This window comes from Trifolium pratense, linkage group LG1 (assembly GCF_020283565.1).
Source record: "Trifolium pratense cultivar HEN17-A07 linkage group LG1, ARS_RC_1.1, whole genome shotgun sequence".
NCBI lineage: Eukaryota > Viridiplantae > Streptophyta > Magnoliopsida > Fabales > Fabaceae > Trifolium > Trifolium pratense.
In genome coordinates this window covers 31016290-31040437 of record NC_060059.1, presented here as the reverse complement: position 1 = coordinate 31040437, position 24148 = coordinate 31016290, and the positions used below count along the sequence as shown (strand labels likewise).

General features: G+C 33.6%; 1 protein-coding gene across 1 annotated transcript; it reads right to left on the bottom strand.

Moving 5' to 3' along the window:
* Nucleotides 1-8516: 8516 nt before the first annotated feature.
* On the bottom strand, nt 8517-10659 carry LOC123902293 (chlorophyllase-2-like). The gene is made up of 3 exons (XM_045951980.1): nt 10464-10659; nt 10210-10364; nt 8517-9326 (listed from the first exon to the last, which is right to left on the bottom strand). Exons 1-3 carry the CDS (start codon nt 10549-10551, stop codon nt 8643-8645), a joined length of 927 nt encoding a protein of 308 aa, XP_045807936.1. The 5' UTR covers nt 10552-10659; the 3' UTR covers nt 8517-8642.
* Between the last annotated feature and the right edge of the window lie 13489 nt (nt 10660-24148).

The window sequence follows — 24148 nt, the reverse complement described above, 5'->3', positions numbered from 1 at the left end:
CGGATAAGCTCCCTCATCCGACTTTCTAATTCCCAACTTGCATTCTAACCAACGGGTTTCCTCATACTACTTTAACCAAAACATACAAAACACTTCATGCAAATTCGCCCATGATGGCGGCAAAGCAATCCTATACGTCACTTTTCCGAATCATTTTACTTCCCTCTGTATTCCTTTATACTATCTCCGGTCAAAATAACACTTCTTCCGGATTCGTACCAACAAAACATACAAACTCCAAACCAAACCAAGTTTGACAAAATCAGTCAATCCCAATCGACACAATCTCGTCTACTCATCAACAATAGATCAAGGACAGCTAATCCCTTGATTTGTCGATAGATAGTCAACAATCGTGATGATGGCATAAACCATTCTCATCAAACTACTTAAAACTTTCTCTTAACATCTTACGGTACTCGCAGCACCACTCCAAAACAAAACCACTTAACCCAAAATACTCCAAAAGACCCTTCCGTTGCATACTTCACAACTCTCCAAATTCCATAAGTTCTTAACTGCGTCGAATCTCACTCCAACCATTCATTCGGTAGCACAACTTCTACACTCATTCGTTGTCCAACTTCTCAAAGTTCTTAACACATTCCGAAGATATATTATCTCCAACCGTCAAATTCTTTTCCTTCGCAATTCCCAAATCATCGCGTCGAACATTCAACATAACTGTTTTATTTTCCAAATAATCTCTTATCCAATTTCTGACTTCCTTAACATGACCTTCCCGATATCATTTCCCGTCGAAATATTCTTATCCAAAATATTACCTTAAGTCACTCGTCGACTAACTATCATTTCATCGTCCATGATGAAAATATCCAAAATATTTTATTTCCTTACCACATAGTATTACTATACTACTCCTACATATACGATGTTCCCAACATCACTTAGTTTCCAATTGCTACAAAACATCTCTGATACTTACTTCAAGCATCACTCCCAAATTCTCAACACACATTTTCCAAACACAACAATCACTTATGTGTGAGATAGTCCTTTCCGCAAATTCTTACTTGACGTAAGTCACTTTCTTACGTCTCTCTAATACTCGTGCTCGACACGTTTTCAAAGGCTAACTTTCTTATTTCCAAACATCCAAAAATGATACTTCGCCCTCAGTTCCATCTCAACCTCCTAAGGTTTCATCCAGCTCCGACACTAATCGCCCGATCATTATCCAAATGAAATTATTTCTTTCTCGACAAGCTCTTACAAAATCCATCAAATTGTCACCCCACTTCCATCTTGAAATAACTCTACTACTCATACCATTCTCTACTATGGTATCTCTTAATTCCATTCTCATCTACTATGAGAACTCACTTCTTTTCCTTGGTTATACAACACTAATGGTTCTCTAAATTTAACATCCATATTCTAAGCTTCTCAAATCTTTCCAAGAAATGACTACTCGATTCTAACACACCCAACCGCTATAAATCCTTCCTAGGCTCTTCTCGATCACCTAGTAGTTCCATATTCAATCTCGGTGACTATTCAAAAGTTGATTTCCAAACAACCACAGTTCATATCTTGTTGATTCCAACAACGTCCTTATTTGTCGCACACAATCCAACTAGTCACGTTCCTTATCGTTCTTCACTGTGACAAACATACTTTTCTCCATTCGATCAATCCTTATCCAATAATCCATCACTTTTGGTTTTAGCTTACACCAACAACTATACCCACTCTTGACGCACCACGTCGTCTCCGTTTTCAAACAACGGTTTCCACTTAACATCTCTGTCTGCTCCATCGTTCCCCAATGGCCACATTCTCCCTACGGCTAAACAACTTCATTCCGACTCACTCCGAATCTTCCGAAATGATCGTCCAACATTTCCTCCAAAATGTTCTCCAAATAAGAACTTTACTTTCAATCCCTTATCAAATTGACGTCTACTCGTCATTACTCAACTTGTCTGAACGACAACGTCCTACCCTTCCATTCCATGGTATTGCTTCTGAGAAATTCTTGTAGTTCTCATCTGCCTCTAGTTCATACTCTTTTGTACACTACACGATCTCCAATCGTTTCCAAACGGTCTTTATCTTTCTTAACCAATCTCCTGTTGATCCCATGACGAACATTTAGTCCAACAACTTCTCATCTAGAAATCCTCACAACTTGCTGTCCAAGTTCCTTCCACTTCGAACAACACCAATCAATCTTGAACAATCTCTTTCAAGAGCATCTCCATCCATCCTAACTTCTTCACATTCGAACCGTCTCGGAGAGACACAACTTTCTCCCCCACTTATTTCAAACCCACCTTTACACTTCCACTAGAACATCCGGTGTAAGCACCTAACCGTCCTATCGATTCCAAATCTATTCCTCCCAAGAGAAATCTAATACCGACAGCATTCACATGCATGTCGTATGCAAAGGGTAAACATAAGGTAAGATATCTAAGCATCTACTCAAAACTCCGGTGCAGTCCTCTTGACATACACACCACTGCAAAATACATAAACACACTATTCCCGTCTATGCTAACGTAACAACCTACGTAACAACTAGCATACATAATTACTACCACATATCTATACATATATTTATAACTAAACTATATGTAAGACAATGAAACATCCATGTACACAAGACATTGAGTCAAGTACATGCATTACATTTCGTTTGTTCGCATACTTACAACATCTACTCAAACATGTATAAAACATAGCATGTTCTCAAACAAGTTCTCATCATGAGAATACATTCACATAGTTCAATTAAAGAACCACACTAAGTACTAGTAAACAATCTACCACATGTTATAAACAAACATATAACAACACACATTAGGATCTACTTACATCCTACTCCTTTCTCACTCTAGTGAAAAATTCATTTTCACTTACTCGAAAGAAAATAATCTTATGTTTTCAACAAAATCTTCATCACATGCAGTTTTACATCATGCCGGATCATCAACAATTAGCAATAAGCATCTACAAACCAAAAATTCAAACCACACAAATTTCTAAAACTTTAAGCACAGAAATACACAACCACTACTTGACTTGATAACTTATAACAATGATAAGTATCAATCGCATCAAGTACACACAACAAGAAAAGACAGACACAACTGGCACACACGCTCACTCGATCTGACTGCACAGAACGGCTCTGATTGACACGTAACCTCACAGTCCGAAGACGACCTGCTCTGATACCACTTTGTAACACCCAAACCCGTTATTTAATTAACTCTGCCTTTATAAAATCTTTTTCGAAAATACGCAGCGGAAAAATTGAAAATCTGATTTACAAAGCGCTGGTTTGAATATCACAAACTTCATTCAAAGATAATACTAATACATTTATCTAGTAAAATATTCGAATGAACTAAAAACAAAACCTCGCATCGAACGATGCGTTATTAGTTATACAAAACGGATACTTTTCAAATGAAAGCTTAAGACCAACAGAGTATACTAAGAGGACTACATGCATATACATATAAAAACCCCTTTTTCCCGTGTCTCAATCAGAGCAGAGCTTCACCATTGCACTCGGACGAGGCTAACACATAACCTGTCAACCTGGACCCCCAAAGGTCCAGCAATTAACACAAAACAGAGAGTTAGAAAACATAAACATAAATATAAGTGTGAGTAGTATACTACACACTTCACACGCTATCATACATTTCTAACTCACGCACATACATCGTCAAATACGACTACCAATTAATCATTCATTTACAAACACACCAATCATATAGTTTCACGTCTTCTCGGACACTACCAAAGTGTACATTTTATAGTCATGACGGACTCTACACTTGTTCATTTTATAGTCATGACGGACTCTACACTTGTTCATTTTATAGTCATGACGGACTCTGCTCACATACACAATCATGGCAACAATCACAGTATTAAACAATTAGTAAATACCAAAGCTTAACACATACGGAAAACACATTACAATCCAATCAGATATTGTCACATAACAATTATCAATTACATGTGCATTTACCCTAATGCATCTAATGCCAATTATCCAATGTCATGTCATCCCTAGACACGACTAATGCATGTGGTACCAAGGTGTCACACCAACGGTGGACCAAGAACAGTTTTACATCATGCTGGATAAGCGTCTCACCAACGGTGGACCAAGAACAGTTTTACATCATGCTGGATAAGCGTCTCACCAACGGTGGACCAAGAACAGTTTTATATCATGCTGGATACTGGCCAACTTAGACCATCTCATTCAGTTTTACATCGTTGCCGGATGGTGTCAGTTTTAGATCATGCAGGATCATCATCAATACAGTTTAAAATCATGTCGGATCTCGGTTATCATCAACCATCTCTCCCATAAAGAGGAGTCACACAGTTTTATATCATGTTTGGATATGGGCTCCAGATCTCGGATGACATAATCCCATCTTCGGCCACTTTTGGAAAACATAGTCCATTTACTCTATTGGAATACACATGATTCCAATATCACAATTTATTCATGAATGCATGATTACTTTTAAACACATCAAATACATGACGCTATCTAGCTCGAAGCTATTCATTCACTGATGCGGAAACACAATTCCAACATCTAACACATTAGGATAACACAATATCCTATCACTCAAATCATAATTATTCACATGATAATTATCTGCATAACCATTTCTATACACACAAGGTTTCATTTACACTTATGTCATAAAACATACATCATTCTCTTATCATTGCAAATTAATGTTAAAACATAAACATAGTCACTTGAACTACAAGTCATTGCATACGCGTGCGAATCATATAACGATTAACAATAAGCATTAACAACATCAACATGTATCAACAAACATGTAAGGATACCCTTAAACCATGTTACAAGTGCCTAATTGCACTTAAAACAATTATCAAAAAGTTGCTGTCACAGAGCTGTTCGCTGTAGCGAACAGGTAGCGAACACGTAGCGAACACGTAGCGAACACGTAGCGAACACGTTCGCTGTAGCGAACACGTTCGCTGTAGCGAACAGGTAGCGAACTACATCAGAGGGTTACAGGTACATGGCGAACAGATAGCGAATCCGTAGCGAATATGTTCGCTGTAGCGAACAGGTAGCGAATCACACCAGAAAATATCTGTTCTTGAGTTTCTAAGGCGGTTTAACATGAAATCCACTCAAAAATTCATCCAAACATGTTATAAATTCATATAAACAGCCATTCCAAACATATATGGTATCAAGGAACATTAATCATCTCTTCCAAACATCCAAATACCTCAAATAATCAAAATCATGCCAATTTCTTGGGTTTTAAGCAAGTTTAACAAAACATGCAAATCATTGATCAAACATCTACATATACCCACTTTCAACTCCCCAAAGTTGTTTATCTCATCTACCATGAGTTCACTACACATATTAGGATCAAAAGAATCCATTTTCCATTAAGAAAATCACCCACAAAACCCACAAGGAAAATAGAGTGGAAAGAGTTTGGGAATGGAGGAATCGACATCCTCCCCTCTTTCGAATCACTCACGAATATGTAATCTAACTCTCGTACCTTAGTTCGACGATTCCTCGAGCTTGCTCTTCTCTTTCTCTCCCACGAGCTCTCCCTCTCCCTCATGAGCTCCTCCTCTTGGTCTAGCTCTCAATCTTCCTTTCTCATGAAACATAAGTTATGAGACTATTCATTGGTTTGACTTGCTACTTATAGCTCTCTCTATTCTCATGGATCAAAGCCCAATTGGCTTAGGCCCAATGCCTATTCCACGCCCAAAGGCCCAAACAACATAACTTCTCGCTCATTAACTTACGTTCTCGCTAAATGATTATTCGCCGCTTAATAATTTAATTATAAATCACGCCCTCGCGTAATAAAATAATTAAATAACGAATACTAAATTTTGGGTCGTTACAGTTCGTGGTGGTGTGTGAGGAAGAAAGGAGGAAAACTGTCGCCGTTGTAAACAAAAACAAGTTCGTTTATGTCAGAGCAAGCTTCACCGTTGTTGTTATTATTATTATTATTATTATTATTATTATTATTATTATTATTATTATTATTATTATTATTATTATTATTACTACTACTACTACTATTATTATTATGCATGTAAAACTCAGTTTGGAGGCCTAAAATGATAGACAAATATGGCGAAACGACGAAACCGCGAGACAATGAGGTACGCGTGTTGCAGTGTTTGGAGAAGATGAGAGGAAAACTGTCGCATTTGTAAAGAAAAACAAGTATGTATGTCGCTAGAGACTTCATCGATGTTGTTGTTATATACTGTATTAAGTAAGTTGATTCACAAATCATTTACTATTGATTCACTAATGTCATCACTATGTTTTCTTGTGAATATGCACACTCTGTCATCATGTGGACAGAGTCCATCAGTAAGTCATGTGAAGCATTTGCAAACCACACACTTATTTAATTCCTTAAAAACAGGGTAACATCTTTTCTAACTTAGGAAATACAATTTACACATGACTTTCCCGTTTTTATTCTCATGTTAAAGGGTGAGAATCATACATTCCCATAAAATAAGGGGTAACCACCCATAATTTCCCACTCGTTTATTTTTAATTTTAATATTTTAATTGGATTTATTTTAAAAATATTCTAAGAAAATTTATTTATTTACCAAACAAGTTGATTGAAATAATATTCCTAAGACTAATATTTCTAGGATTATAATTTTAGAGTTTAACTAATATGCATCGACGGTGTAAAATAGTTTTACACGATCGTCCAATAAATAATCATTGTTTTACCATGCATGTCAAGAAAGTGGGTGATGTGACGGAAAACATGGTTGGTATTGGTTGACAGTGTAATATTATTTTACACCGTCGGTGCATATCAATTAAATCCATAATTTTAATCTCTGAAACGAACACACACATTGAATATGTTAGGCACGTTTGAATTAAGATGAGTTTAGTGAAATCACGGTTTGAAATTTTAAAGTGTTAAAATTGTTGTATTTCAATGTGATTAATTATATGCATGATTGAATTTAAGAGTTTCAAATTTTAAAGTTCATTTTTTAATAAAATTGCAGTATTTCACTGCAATACTATTGAAATGTTTTATTAAAAATGCAGTGTTACATTGTAATTCTATCAAACTAGTTAGCAATTAATTTAAACAAGCACATCAAGTCAAGAGTTAAATAAGTTTGTGTTAAGTTTCTGTTCACATAAAAATATAGCAAATTTTAATTTTTGTTTCTAACTGTTAAAATATATATATTTTCTCAACATTTCAAAAAAGAGATTTACTTTTACAACCCTCCTGACTACTCACGCACCCTACGAATTTTTGTTTTTACCCTTCCACTAAAATTAGTAATTTTTGAGTAATTTTACCCCTACAACCTGCTACCTAAGTAGCGGAATCATCGGTGGGCAAGTCCACTACCTTAGGCAAAGGCCTGCCAAGTGGCCAATTTTATTGGCCACTGGTGCGGCCAAAATGACAATAAATAGACACCTTCAAAAAATTGAAGGCACACACCTCTCCCACTTAGGTTTTCCTGCTTTTTGTTTTTTACTTAGTTTGTTTAAATTTTCTTATTTCATGTGTAACTTTCCGCACGGTCCTTCTTCGCACGGTCCTTTGATTGTAGTTTCAATGTAATATTTGTGTCTATTGTGTAATATCTAGTCGGTACGTACCACTCTTCTATCTGCCCGTTTCCGATATTTGTGCAAGTGGTTGGTAAGTGGTGCATTCGCGACCGATATTATTTATGTAATATTTAGCTTTCCTAATGGGGAAAATTCCATATAGTTCCAACGGAAAAATTGTTCAATTTGATGCAATTTTTGTATCTAACTCTAATTTATAATGAACATTTATTTGAGTAATTTTTCATCTTCTTTATCATTTTGTTGTTGTGTTTATAGTTTGTTTCTAAGAAAAAATTTGTTTTCTGTAAAATATACGTCCGTTACTTAAGTAGCGGATGACACCTGACAAGAAATGAGAAAAAATCTCATTCATTTATTCGATAAAAATAGTGACGACGATAAAAACATAAATAAACACATGATCAGATAAATTAACTACTTCAATTAAATGAGTTATGAATTTTAACTTATATTGTCAATGTTTGAGAGAAATGGATAGAATCATGGAACACATTAGGTAGAACAGGGTTGAATCATGTAGAGCAAGAGGAGTAACATACAACGTGTTCGTATTGTCATTATACAAAGACATGCATGTAGCATTGCAAATTTGGTCAGAATTGAATATGCCAACACAGTATCTCTTATCTATCATATGCAATTCACATGCAACCATAATATCATTGGCAAATGCATGTTTTGCCAGGTGGTGATTGATGTTTGTGTATCCAATTCATAGTTGGCGTTTTTTATTTTTATTTATTTAAAGTTCTATAAAAGATTATTAAAAACAGAGTTCTAAGCTTTGTTTTAATTATTAAAAACAAAGTTTCTTTATTTGAATTTGAAATTAACTCCGATATGAAAGTAAAACAACATATATCTTACAACATGATGTTCATGTAATTAAACTACATAGCGATGATTATTGTCTCATTAGTTGACATGGATGTCCAACAAAAAGATATGCATCATTTCATATCTTCTTTGATCTTCATACAATATAATCAAATTTCATCTTCAAAGGTACACTCACATTCTTGTCTCTTATAGCCAACAAGTCAACATTATCACCAACTATATAAGCTTTCAAGAAAGCAGTCATAACTCCTCCAACAAATATCCTCATAGGTTTTCTTGATTCTCCATTCTTACAAAAACAATAACTCAGTCTCCCTTTAACTCCGTTATAATTAGTATCATCATCCATCATATCATTATGACCATAATCCTCAGCCACAAAATGCCAAGAAGGTTTGTTACATTCATTAAAAAAATTCTCGTGATTGACACCTTTAGGAGAACAAGGTGGCAACAAAAGATTCTTTTTTACGTCACCTAAACCAGAACCAAAAACTAGTGTTGGCATTTCAAAATTAAATGAATGAGGAACATAGGTGAGAATGTGTGGATATGTTTGTATTCCAGTATCTATTCCATCAATTGGATCCACTCCTATTATGGCTGAAAATTTTAAATCAGTTGTGATGTTTAATTTTCCTAGAGCAATAGCAAATGTTGTTTTGCCGCCGCGACTATGTCCACCAAGTGCTAACTTTTCAAGGTTTGGTATTATGTTTGGTGGAAGAATCTTGCTAAGTCCTCTCGAAAGCCAATTTGTTATCGCAACTACATAGTAAATATCATCATTTATATCTGGTCCAGCTACTTCATACAACTAAGAGTGAAAACAAAATTTAAACTTTTAGTTCACCAAAATATAACAATTGAAAAAAAAATATGGCTACAAGAAATTGCATGATTAAAATCATATTTAACTTTATAATTTATAAGGAAGGATACCATTATAATAATATTACATGAAATTATAAAACATGAAGCATGTTATTTCTAAGATATACACTTCCTTATCGTGTATATTAAGTGTTCTAATCTTGTATTCAACAAGAAAACACATTATATTAATATGGGTTAAATAAGTTTTTTGTCTTTAAAAATATAAAGAATTTTGATTTTAGTCCCTAAAAATAAAAAATATATTTTTTTGTCCTCTCAATTTTGTTGTTATTTTGTTATTGGTCCATAATAACCGGTTTATGTTCATGTTATTGTCAATGTTATGACCATTTTATGTTCAAGATGTGTCCTTGTTATATCCATAAATTATTTCAAACATATATATGTTTCCATATTATGTTCAAAAAAATCTCAAGAACATGTTAAAATAAGGAGGACAAAAACATTTTGTTTTTACATTTATGGACTAAAATAAAAATTTGTTATATTTTTAAAAACGAAAAATTTACTTAATTCTATAAATACAATCCAACGTCATAATATTATATGCCAATTCAATTTAGAAAATGGACAAAAACAAAAATAGGTAATTATTCATAATGGATCATATTGGCCCGGTTCTTAATTAGGTCTATAATTATTCAAGCTCATATTAGCTTCACAAATTTCATTAGTTCATATTTCATTTGATACTTCTTTTGTTAAAAGTTCATTTAGTACTTTACGGATGTACAAGATTAAAAGTATTCGAACAAACAAGATAAGATATTACTTACATATGTAAATGTCAAACAAGAACTAACCTGAGGAGCAATGACAATGAAACCATGAGAAGCCACATGTTGAATAAGCTGAGAATAAAATGAGTTGTACATAAGATAACCATGCAAGAAAAGTAGAAGTGGGAATTCTCCACCTTCAATAGGAGTTGCAATCAAAAGAGATTTTGGTGGTGGAACTGATAACATATACCAATAATTAGACACATGAACAAAAAGAAAGTTATAATTAATAAATTAAGGAGATATTATAATAGAAGAGTGAACCAAAATTGTACCATATTGTGTGTGTGAATATGAATCAGCCATCAGCAACTGAGTTGTGTAATTGCCAGCCTCAAATACGTTAGTAATAGAAGAACTCATACTTGATGATTGAACTAAGTCTTACTTTTTGTTGAAGAATTTGATGATAATATAAAGGCTATATAAATCTGGCAGGAAATGGAATCACAACAAGAAAGAAGAAAGATAAACCTTCCTCTTGAAACATGGGGGGAATTATTGGGGAGTTGGTGTGGCTTTTATATAGTCTTGTTTAACTGATACATATCCGCATAACATGACCCATTTATTTTTGGTCAAAAGATGTTGGTAATATATTAAATAGATGGTTTGCTTGAGTTTAAAGTATCTAGCAGGTCATATTAAATAGATGTTGGTAGTTCTCATTTTTAATTATCCTTATAATAATAATAATAATAATAATAATAATAATAATAATAATAATAATAATATAATTACAATTGATGTAGTAATCTTAAACAATTGATGCAAAAAGAACCAAAATCGTACCATATTGTGTTTGTGAACATGAATCTACCATATGGGGTGCAATTGCCATCTCAAAAACGTTAGTAACAGAAGAACCCATAATTGATGTTTGAGCTAAGTGTTACTTTTTGTTAAAGAATTTGATGATAATATAAATTTATGGTGTGACTTTTATATAGTCGTCTTTAATTGGATATTTTGATAAAAAAATCTTGGTGACATTTGTGTTTGGTCAAAAGATGTATATTAAATACTCCCTCAGTCCATATTATAAGCAAAAAAAAAAAAAATTAATTTTTCATTTCCTAAATTATAAGCAAAAAAAACTAACTTTGATCATTTTCAAGAATTACTTTTACTTATTCTGATGAAATTAATTTACTCGCTAACAATGCTATTTGCGTGAACATTAAGTTGTTGGTGTGTTGATGCGCCTATTTGGGTTGCAATATTTGTCTGTCATCATTAGCATGAACAACACTTCCTCAATGAACAGCAACATGCTTTGTCGCTTATGTGTGACGAAGTGTGTTGATGAAGATGGCGAGACGAAGAAACGGCGAAATAAAAAAACGACGAGAATATGGGGTAGCGTGTTGCGGAGAATGGAGAAAAACTACCATCGTAGTAAAGAAAAACAAGTTAGTTTATGTCGTGCCACTGCCGGGCATCACCGTTGTTATTGTTTTTGTTATTATTAGGTGACTACTTCTCTACCCTCACATAAATTGAAGGTATATGCCCTATGCTAACATGACACTAATCAAATTCAGTCATATATGTGTCAAAGTCACACATAAATAATTTTTTACCAAAAAATAATTTTGACTACTTTAATTTTCAAATAATTATATTTATTTGTCCAATCTTTCTAACCCTAAATTCAATTTAATTTCATTCTAGTCAACAATCAATTCATAATTAGCCAAATTTTTTTCTCTGTTTGCGACACTCTTTCGTTCTCCGTCAATCTTTTGCTCAAAAACAAATAAAATCAATATTACCTGGATGAACCGATTCTGGAACAAATGTATCCGAAACAAAATTCTGAAAGACAATTGTGAAGAGGCCGATGATGGAGGAGTGATTCCAGAGCCTAAGGAAGCGGCGATCTTCAAGGATCACAAGTGAAGCAGCGACAACGACAAGTGAAGCGGCGGCAACAAGCAAAGCACCGGCGAAAATATTTGATCTTACGGAGAAAGAAAAGATGAATAGAATTGGTGAAAAGTATTTTTTAGTAAATGATAAGAATATATATATATATATATATATATATATATATATATATATATATATATATATATATCCTAAAATATAATTAATGAGAAGTAGTAACCTAAAATATAATTGTTTGAAAATTAAAGTAGTCAACATTACTTTTTGGTAAAAAAATTATTCATGTTTAACTTGGACACATATGGCTGAATTTAATTGGTGATATGTCAGCATAGAGCACCTACCCTCAATTTATGTGAGGGTTAATTAGAAGAAAAAAAAAACTTTATTATTATCATCATTACTATTATGCATGTAACAGTGTCCAATTTTTTCTCTTTTACAGGAACAACAATGTAATTGCTAATAATTGTGTGAACAGCAAGTTATTATTGGTGTGTTGTTGCGCCTGTGTATGTTCTCATCTGTCTGTCATTACTAGAGCTGGGTATACGGACCAAGGTCCGCGGGCCAACCCGTTTAACCCGCAGCCCGCGCGGTCTTAAGACCATTTTTTTTTGGCCCGTTTATATTTTTGCCCGTGTGGGTTGGACCGTTAAAACCGCGGGTTATGCGGGCTAAATCCGCGGGTTCGCGGGTTAGCCCGTGACCCGCATTCTTTTTTTATATATATAATTAATTACAAAATTTACCATTTATAAATAATTTGGTCCATATCCAAATCCAACACTTTTAACAAAAAAAATAAAATGTCTAAACCTAATTATAAAAAGCAATAACACACTCATATTTTTACTCACGTGGACAACAACACAAAACATCAGGATCCAATTCAAGTGTTACAATGGAGGCATCAAGCAGGAGTGACTATTTTCCTTCAGTTTTCAATTAGTTAATTATATACATTACTGTTTTGTTTTTGAATCGGTTGGTGGTATTAGATTTTTGGTTGTACTTTTAATATTGGTTTGGATTATTAAATTTCTTTTTTATATTTTGAACAAGTTAAAGTTTTTATTTAATATCATCTGGGTTTATTTTATGGATTTGAAGTATGTGTGGAGAAATAATTACGATAAAAACGAGTTGAATTTTATTTTAGTTGCATTATTTTCAAAGAGAAGATAGATAAACTCAATGATATATCACAAACTTTATTTATTTTTATTTGTTAGTTCAAGTTATAACATAAAATTATTAATAATATAGTTTTTTTTAGCTTTTATTATATCAATATTTTACTAATTTTGTTTATTTTTTTGAAAAAAGTTTTTTTTTTTGTAATAGTCCGCGGGTTAACCGTTTAACCCGCGGGCTTACGCGGACCGAACTCGGACTTAATTTTAAAACTCGTTTATATTTGATGACGGGCTTGTTCGCCCCGTTTAATATGCGGGCTTATGCGGGGCGGGTTAAACGGGGCGGGCTAGCCCGCATACCCAGCTCTAGTCATTACTAGCATGAACAATACTTCGTACTACATTAACGGAGACACAATGATGTGGTGCTTGGCGGTGTGTAAAGAAGAATGGAGAAAAATTTCCGCCGTTGTAAAGAAAAATAAGTTCGTTTATGTCACAGCAGGTTTCGCCGTTGTTGTTATTAATATTTTTATTATTACTACTACTATTACTTTTTTTTTTGTAAAATTTATTACTACTATTATTATTATTATGCGCGTAACTCAATTTTGACGATCCGGATCCTCTGCTGCTATAGTTTCTGCTGCAACAGCTAAGCCGTTAGATTGTTGTTATCATGCTTGGTTGTTTACACCACACACACCAGATTATTTTTACCTGAGTTAACACTTATAGATTACACCAAGGTGAGAGCACCGATGATAGATGTCGATAAGGGACACAACACTACAACTCTGTTGAAAACAACTACCAATCAATCTCTCAGAGTCGCTGCTTCGCAAATAAAATCAAAACAAATTCAAATTCAACAAGATTTTCATTGACCTGTTATAGTTATCATCCCTCATAAAGTTGCATCTTTCTACCTTCATATTTTTACAAATATGATCATTATAATTCATTTTTATAACCTGTAGAATTTATCTCGGTGTTTACCCCAAATTCACAACACTACAATCACATGAAAGACACTGGCCAAGGGTTTTTCAAATTGCATTATGAAGCTTACCTCTAAAATTTGAGCATTGATAATGGAACTTGAGAATAAATTAGGGGGTTTGAACAAGTGATTATTGAAGGAGATGATGGTTTTGATTGTGGAATATATTGAGGTTTAGCAAGGGATTTGTTGTTCAATGAAAACTCACCAATCATATATGGGTTGTGGTTTTTAATTTGGTGGTTTCTTTGTTATTTTTTATCTTATATCTCAATTGTTGGATTAATCCAACGGTTGTGAAATTTGCAGCCGGCAGTCTTGCTACTGAGGATCCATATGCCAATTTTGACTACTATTATTGTTGTTATTATTACTGCTACTGTTGCAAAATTGGTTGTTACAGCATCACAAGTTGGTTGTAAAATTATGCACCTGCCAAAAGCATTAATACATTAAGGAGAGTCATAGAGTCAAAGTTTCCTCCATTTAATGTATCATCCATTTACCCAATTAATTGTATGGATGTGTGACATGTGTGAAAAAACAATCTAATGGCTGAGATCACAACAATACACACCTTTCTTTTATTCTCTTTCTTCTTACCCATCACAACAACAGTAGCCTTCGTCCTTCGATAGCCGCTGTCGGCGGCCACTTCATCTTCTTCATCTCATCACTCCTTCTTTCTCTTTCTCGTCGTCGCCGCGGCCACTTCTTCGTTCGTCCACCAGTGACCTCCATCTCAACGTTTTTTGCAATATGATTTGTGATGTTTTGAAAAAAAATTCAAAAAATTGAAGATTGAAACAGAACTAATAACATCCATTTTGCTGCAAAATTGTGAATAATAGAAACTACTAATGTTTCATTGTGAATCACTTTGGACAAATCATTCTTCTTTCTCACGGAGGCGAAGAATGTGTGCGGTAGATTGGTTCGACCGGCAAGATAGCTTGTACGACAGCGGTTACAGGAGGAACAGGGAAGAGGCAACAACGATGAGTGATCTAACATACATAGATATCGAATTATAATATGTGCGACAAACTATTGAAGAGAGAAAATGTGATTGTGGGTAGCATATTTGTGATAAGCTTTTGGCAAGATTTAGCATTTGGCTTCTTATTTTTCTTAATCAACAAAGATAGCGAGGCGACGAAACCGTGTGACGGTGGGGAGAAGAAGAGAGGAAAATCGGCGTTTAATGAAAAACAAATTCTTTTATGTTGCAGCAGATTTCACTATTGTTACTGTTGTTGATGTTGTTATTACTATTAATTAATATTATGTTACTATTATGCATGTAACAGTGTCAATTTTTCTTTCTTCTACAGGAACAACAATGTCATTGCTAATAACACTATTTGTCTTTGTTGTAATTAATATGTTACTTCTTTTATGTCCTTTCATCTTTTTATATCGAGAGATATTGAAGGGTCAAGCTGACAAAAAGATACAGGATGATTTGACAATGCAGGTGGGTGCACCTTGCATGCATACACACAAACACGGTACTACTTTCAGAAAAAAAATTAAAAGTTGTCCATGATATATTTTTGGCTATTCAAGATCATAGATAAAATAATGGGAATTGTCTCTTGAGTGTGACATGAATTCACCAAATTCATTTTCAATTTTCATTATCATTATAATAATAATAACAACCGATGCAGTCATCTTAAACAACCGATGCAAGAAGTCTGCTACAACAAAGATAGCGTGACGACGAAAATGCGAAATGGTGAGACAATGAGGTGGGTGTGACGGTGTGTGGAGAATAAGAGAGAAAGACCGCTATCATTGTAAAGATAAATTATCTCGTGTATGTCGAAGCAGGCTTCATCGTTGTTGTTGTTATTGTTATTATTATTATTATTATTATTATTATTATTATTATTATTATTATTATTATTATTATTAACATTACTATTATGCATGTATCTTTGTTAATAACACTATTTGCGTCTGTTTGTGTTATCATTTGTCTGTCATTACTAGGATGAACAATATTTTGTACATTAACAACATAATGCTATTGCACTTCCGTTTATTTTATATTTGTTTCCTCGGTAGCTATTATTAATAGTAAAAACTTGTTGGCTATTTTCAGCAAGTGTACTTAATGGTCCAAGTAGTAAAATTAAAACGGTAAGACGGAGTGTGGAACTTAAGGATGTGTTATACAGTTGAATTATATTTTTGTAACTTTTTTTTAACCAAATATATTTTTGTAACTTAATTGAACAAAAGGTTCTATTTTTTTGTTTTGCAATAATGAGATTATAATAACTAAAATTGGTTGAACTTTAATAATAATTATAAAAAAGACTGTTAGGGATGAGTAAACCTAGATGACAATTTTCATTATATGACTGATTTATGATTATTGAAGAAGTCTATTGAATTATTTTCCTTATATCTGTGCTTACCGCTTTTATCAGTTGATCACCTTTAAATTGATTAACATAGAAAAAGTAAGAATATGTGTTGTATTTTCCACCATAGTCATGTTTTGATAGTGACCATTTTTCTTCTACAAAACATCGGTGTTAATCCTAGCAGCATTATTTGTGTGAACATTAAGTTCATGGTGTGTTGACGCCATTGTTATTATTGTTGTTGTTATTATTATTATCATTATTATTATTATCATCATCATTACTATTATGCATGTTATGCATGTAACACTGTCCATTTATCTCTCTTCTACAGGAACAACAGTGTCATTGCTAATAATACTATTTGTGTGAGCATCAAGTTATTATTGGTGTGTTGTTAGGCTTGTTTGTGTTCTCATCTATCTGTCAATACTAGTATGAACAATACTTCCTACATTAACGGAGATACAATGATGTGGCGCGTGGCTTTGTGTGAATAAGAATGGAGAAAAATGGTCGCCGTTGTAAAGAAAAATAAGTTCGTTTATGTCGCAGCAGGCTTAGCAGTTGTTTTTGTTATTAATATTTTTATTATTATTACTATACTATTATGCTTGTAACTCAATTTTGACTGTTATTATTATTATTGTTATTATTATTATTATTACTACTATTACTAAATTGGTTGTTACAGCATCACATGTTGGTTGTTAAATTATGCACCTTTTTAAATGCATTGATACATTCATTAGAGTCATATACATAGTGTACAATGAGTCTAGTTTTGCGGAAAATGACAGATGCCAGGAAATAATGGTGATCCAACATACATAGATGTTGAATAATAATAGCAAACTATTGAAGAGAGAAAATGTGTTCGTAGGTAGCATATTCTTGAACTATTTATGATAAGCTTTTAGCGAGATTTAACATTTTTCTTCTCATTTTTCGTTATCGACAAAGTTAGCAAGACCACGAGGTGATGCGTGGCAGTGTGGAAGAAGACAGGAAAATCGTCGCCGTTGTAAGGAAAAACAAATTTGTTTATGTTGCAGCAAGTTTTGTGGTTGTTATTATTATTATTATTATTATTATTATTATTATTATTATTATGCATGTAATAGTGTCTATTTTCTTTCTTCTACAGGAACAACAATGTCATTGCTAATAACACTATTTGTTGTTGTTGTAATTAATATGTTACTTCTTTGATGTCCTTTCATCTTTTTATATAGAGAGATATTGAAGGGTCAATCTGACAAAAAGATACAAGATGATTTGACAATGCAGTTGGATACACCTTGCATGCATACACACAAACACCATACTGCTTTAAGAAAAAAATTAAAAGTTGTCCATGATATATTTTTGGCTATTCAAGATCATAGATAAAATAATGGGAATTGTCTCTTGAGTGTGACATGAATTCACCAAACTCGTTTTCAATTTTCATTATCATTATAATAATAATAACAACCGATGCAGACATCTTAAACAACCAATGCAAGAAGTCCTCTACAACAATGATAGCACGACGACGAAACTGCGAAATGGTGAGACAATGAGGTGTGTGTGGCTGTGTGTGGAGAATAAGAGAAAAAACCGCAGTCATTGTAAAGATAAATTATCTCGTGTATGTCAAAGCAGGCTTCGTCGTTGTTGTTATTGTTGTCGTTATTATTATTATTATTATTATTATTATTATTATACTAAAAATATTAATAACAACAACTGCCAAGCTTGCTGCGACATAAACAAACTTATTTTTCTTTACAACGGCGACCATTTTTCTCCATTCTTGTTCACACAAAGCCACACATCACATCATTGTATCTTTGTTAATGTAGGAAGTATTGTTCATGCTAGTATTGACAGACAGATGAGAACACAACCAAGCCTAACAACACACCAATAATAACTTGATGTTCAAACAAATAGTGTTATTAGCAATGACACTGTTGTTTCTGTAGAAGAGGGAAAAATGGACAATGTTACATGCATAACATGCATAATAATAATGATAATAATAATAATAATAATAATAATAATAATAATAATAATAATAATAATAATAATAATAATAATAATAATAATAATAACAACAACAACAACAACAACAATAACAATGGCGTCAACACACCAGCAACTTAATGTTCACACAAATAATAATGCTAGGATTAACACAGATGTTTTGTAGAAGAAAAATGGTCACTATCAAAACATGGCTATGGTGGAAAATACAACAAGTGTTCTTACTTTTTCTATGTAAATCAATTTAAAGGTGGTCAATTGATAAAAGTAGTTAGCACAAATATAAGAAAAATAATTCAATAGACTTTGTGGAAGAATAAGATTTTTGCTTTTCCTTTATTCAATTTCTGCTTAATTTTCAATAAGTCGTTTTTTCTCAGATTATTCATTCTTCATTCATCTTTCATTCTTCTGTGCTCTTTGTTTTGGGTTAATTCCCCAACAGTTCAGAAGCTATGTTGCTTTAGAGCTTGGATTACCAAACAAACCAATAGATTCATGCATAATAGTAATGTTAATGGTACATATGTTAATTTCTAATGCACCGGTACATTATATAATTAAATTAATAGATAAATGATTATTTTCTAAGGTAAATCATTTTTCTTATCATTAAAATAATTATAGTAACTACATATTATTCATCAAAACCGTCAAAAATATAAAATTCAATAGTTTTTGGATTTTTATTCATCATAATAGTCAATATTGAATTTTAAAAAAAAAATATTAGAAAAATTAGTATAATGCTTATAAACAATAAAATTGTGTTTTTTCTTGTGATATTATTATTTCTAAAATACAATAATCGACTAATAGTTATTTAATGCATAAAAATAATCGCTAATTTAACAATTTACTGACGTGATGTACCGGTACATTCAAATTATTCGAATGTACCGTAGAAGCCCCCATATATATACTAGTATCAGGTGTTTAATGTGCATGATCGTGTCGTGTAAGTAGACAATTCTTTTGTGTACGTGTCAAGTTTGTTTATATTTAGGATTGTGAAGTTTTGTTGATTTTTATATATGTTCCTTTTTCTAGTCAAATGTGGAAAAATTTAAAGAAATTGTTGGGAAACTATACTTCCACAATAATATCATGTAATGATAATTGCTACACGCTTGGTTTCCGGCCGCCACTCAAAAGAAAGGAAAAAAAACATAATTCTTGTTTATCCATTAGAGATGGGTGATTTGAGAATAATTTTGATCTAAAATCACCCCTCTTGATCTTTTTTTATTATATTTTTTATTTAAATAAGTAATTTTCACATATTTTTAGGGTTTGTTTGAGTTTTTGTCTTTGTGATTTATTCGCCAGGTGTTATTTAACTCCTTTATTTTTATTTCCGTCTTGGTACTGTGTTTGTTTTGATTTCCCGTACATTTTGTTCAGATTTGTAGATTTGCTTCAATCCAAATTCAGTGCAGATTCGTGACTCTAACGTCTTCGACAAGTTACTTTCTCTAATCATTACTCTAACGCCGTGCATGAACAACAGTATGCTTGTTGTTTCACTTCTGTGTGTGGCGAAGCGTATTGAAGAAGATGGCTGTAACGACCCAAAATTTAGTATTCGTTATTTAATTATTTTATTACGCGAGGGCGTGATTTATAATTAAATTATTAAGCGGCGAATAATCATTTAGCGAGAACGTAAGTTAATGAGCGAGAAGTTACGTTGTTTGGGCCTTTGGGCGTGGAATAGGCATTGGGCCTAAGCCAAGTGGGCTTTGATCCATGAGAATAGAGAGAGAGCTATAAGTAGCAAGTCAAACCAATGAATAGTCTCATAAGTTGCAATTCTTGAGAAAGAGCAAGAGGAGGAGCTCATGAGGGAGAGGGAGAGCTCGTGGGAGAGAAAGAGAAGAGCAAGCTTGTGGATTCGTCGAGCTAAGGTACGAGAGTTAGATTACATATTCGTGAGTGATTCGAAAGAGGGGAGGATGTCGATTCCTCCATTCCCAAACTCTTTCCACTCTATTTTCTTGTGGGTTTTGTGGGTGATTTTCTTAATGGAAATTGGATTCTTTTGATCCTAACATGTGTAGTGAACTCATGATAGATGAGGTAAACAACTTTGGGAAGTTGAAAATGGGTATATGTAGATGTTTGATCAATGATTTGCATGTTTTGTTAAACTTGCTTAAAACCCAAGAAATTGGCATGATTTTGATTATTTGAGGTATTTGGATGTTTGGAAGAGATGATTAATGTTCCTTGATACCATATATGTTTGGAATGGCTGTTTATATGAATTTATAACATGTCTAGATGAATTTTTGAGTGGATTCCATGTTAAACCGCCTTAGAAAACTCAAGAACAGATATTTTCTGGTGTGGTTCGCTACCTGTTCGCTCAGCGAACATGTTCGCTACGGATTCGCTATCTGTTCGCTATGTACCTGTAACCCTCTGATGTAGTTCGCTACCTGTTCGCTGCAGCGAACATGTTCGCTACGGGTTCGCTACGGGTTCGCTACGGGTTCGCTACATGTTCGCTACGGATTCGCTTAGCGAACAGCACTGTGACAGCAACTTTTTGATAATTGTTTTAAGTGCAATTAGGCACTTGTAACATGTTTTAAGGGTATCCTTACATGATTGTTGATACATGTTGATACTATTAATGCTTATTGTTGATCGTTATATGATTGATAAACGTGTATGCAATAAGTTGTAGCTTAAAGTGAGCAATGAGATGTTTTAGCATTAATTTGCAATGTTAAGGAAATGTATGATGTGTGTTTTATGACATAAGTGTAAATGAAACCTTATGTGTATAAAAATGGTTATGCAGATAATTATCATGTGAATAATTATGATTTGAGTGATAGGATATTGTGTTATCCTAATGTGTTAGAGATAATTATCATGTGAATAATTATGAACTGAGTAATAGGATATTGTGTTATCCTAATGTGTTAAATGTTGGAATTGTGTTCCCGCATTCATAAAAGAGTAGCTTCGAGCTAGAAATATCATATTGATGATATGTGCAAACATACATGCATTCATGTATATATATGTTGAAATTGGAAACTTGGGTTCCAATAGATTTAAATGGATTTTTGAGTCCATAAGGAAGCCGAGGATCGGATTAGATGAATCCATAAGATCTAGAGCTGCTATCCAGCAGGATATAAAACTGTTTAACTTATCCATGAGGGATATGAAGGTTTGGTAAGTTCCGAACAATCCGGCAAGATGTAAAACTGTTTAACTTATCCATGAGGGGTAAAAGGCAATTGGTACCACATGCATTAGTCGTGTCTAGGGATGACATGACATTGGATAATTGGCATTAGATGCATTAGGGTAAATGCACATGTATCTGATAATTGTTATGTGACATTATCTGATTGGATTGTAATGTGTTTTCCGTATGTGTTAAGCTTTGGTATTTACTAATTGTTTAATACTGTGATTGTTGCCATGTCTTGGTATATGAGCAGAGTCCGTCATGACTATAAAATGAACAAGTGTAGAGTCCGTCATGACTATAAAATGAACAAGTGTAGAGTCCGTCATGACTATAAAATGAACACTTTGGTAGTGTCCGAGAAGACGTGAAATTATATGATTGGTGTGTTTTGTAAATGAATGATTAACTGGTAGTCGTATTTGACGATGTATGTGCGTGAGTTAGAAATGTATGATAGCGTGTGAAGTGTGTAGTATACTACTCACACTTATATTTATGTTTATGTTTTCTAACTCTCTGCTTTGTGTTAATTGCTGGACCTTTGGGGGTCCAGGTTGACAGGTTATGTGTTAGCCTCGTCCGAGTGCAATGGTGAAGCTCTGCTCTGATTGAGACACGGGAAAAAGGGGTTTTTTATATGTATATGCATGTAGTCCTCTTAGTATACTTTGTTGGTCTTAAGCTTTCATTTGAAAAGTATCCGTTTTGTATAACTAATAACGCATCGTTCGATGCGAGGTTTTGTTTTTAGTTCATTCGAATATTTTACTAGATAAATGTATTAGTATTATCTTTGAATGAAGTTTGTGATATTCAAACCAGCGCTTTATAAATCAGGTTTTCAATTTTCCGCTGCGTATTTTCGAAAAAGATTTTTATAAAGGCAGAGTTAATTAAATAACGGGTTTGGGTGTTACAAAGTGGTATCAGAGCAGGTCGTCTTCGGACTGTGAGGTTACGTGTCAATCAGAGCCGTTCTGTGCAGTCAGATCGAGTGAGCGTGTGTGCCAGTTGTGTCTGTCTTTTCTTGTTGTGTGTACTTGATGCGATTGATACTTATCATTGTTATAAGTTATCAAGTCAAGTAGTGGTTGTGTATTTCTATGCTTAAAGTTTTAGAAATTTGTGTGGTTTGAACTTTTGGTTCGTAGGTGCTTATTGCTAATTGTTGATGATCCGGCATGATGTAAAACTGCATGTGATGAAGATTTTGTTGAAAATATAAGATTATTTTCTTTTGAGTAAGTGAAAATGAATTTTTTCACTAGAGTGAGAAAGGAGTAGGATGTAAGTAGATCCTAATGTGTGTTGTTATATGTTTGTTTATAACATGTGGTAGATTGTTTACTAGTACTTAGTGTGGTTCTTTAATTGAACTATGTGAATGTATTCTCATGATGAGAACTTGTTTGAGAACATGCTATGTTTTATACATGTTTGAGTAGATGTTGTAAGTATGCGAACAAACGAAATGTAATGCATGTACTTGACTCGATGTCTTGTGTACATGGATGTTTCATTGTCTTACATATAGTTTAGTTATAAATATATGTATAGATATGTGGTAGTAATTATGTATGCTAGTTGTTACGTAGGTTGTTACGTTAGCATAGACGGGAATAGTGTGTTTATGTATTTTGTAGAGGTGTGTATGTCAAGAGGACTGCACCGGGGTTTTGAGTAGATGCTTAGATATCTTACCTTATGTTTACCCTTTGCGTACGACATGCATGTGAATGCTGTCGGTATTAGATTTCTCTTGGGAGGAATAGATTTGGAATCGATAGGACGGTTAGGTGCTTACACCGGATGTTCTAGTGGAAGTATAAAGGTGGGTTTGAGATAAGTGGGGGAGAAGATTTTGTCTCTCCAAGATGTTTCGAACGCGAGAAGTAAGGACGAATAGAGATGTTCTTGAAGTGGATTGTTTAAGATTGAGTAGCATTGTTCGAAGTGGAGTTCTTATTTGGAGAATATTTTGGAGGAAGTATCAGATGATCATTTCGGAGTGAGTCGGAATGAAGTTGTTTAGCCGTAGGGAGAATGTGGCCATTGGGGAACGATGGAGCAGATTGAATGTTAAGTGAAAACCGTTGCTGGGAAACGGAGAAGACGTGCGCGTCGAGGGTAAGAAAACCTAGTGATGATCATACGACGAGTATGCGAATGGTGGATACCTTGAGGGTTAAGTTAAGTGGGAGATTGATGTCAAGGATTGAAGGTGTGGTTAGGGAACTGAAAACCCGACTACAATAAGTGGGACTGGTGGTGTTTCTAGCGGAACTCGTAGGAAGAATGTTCCATT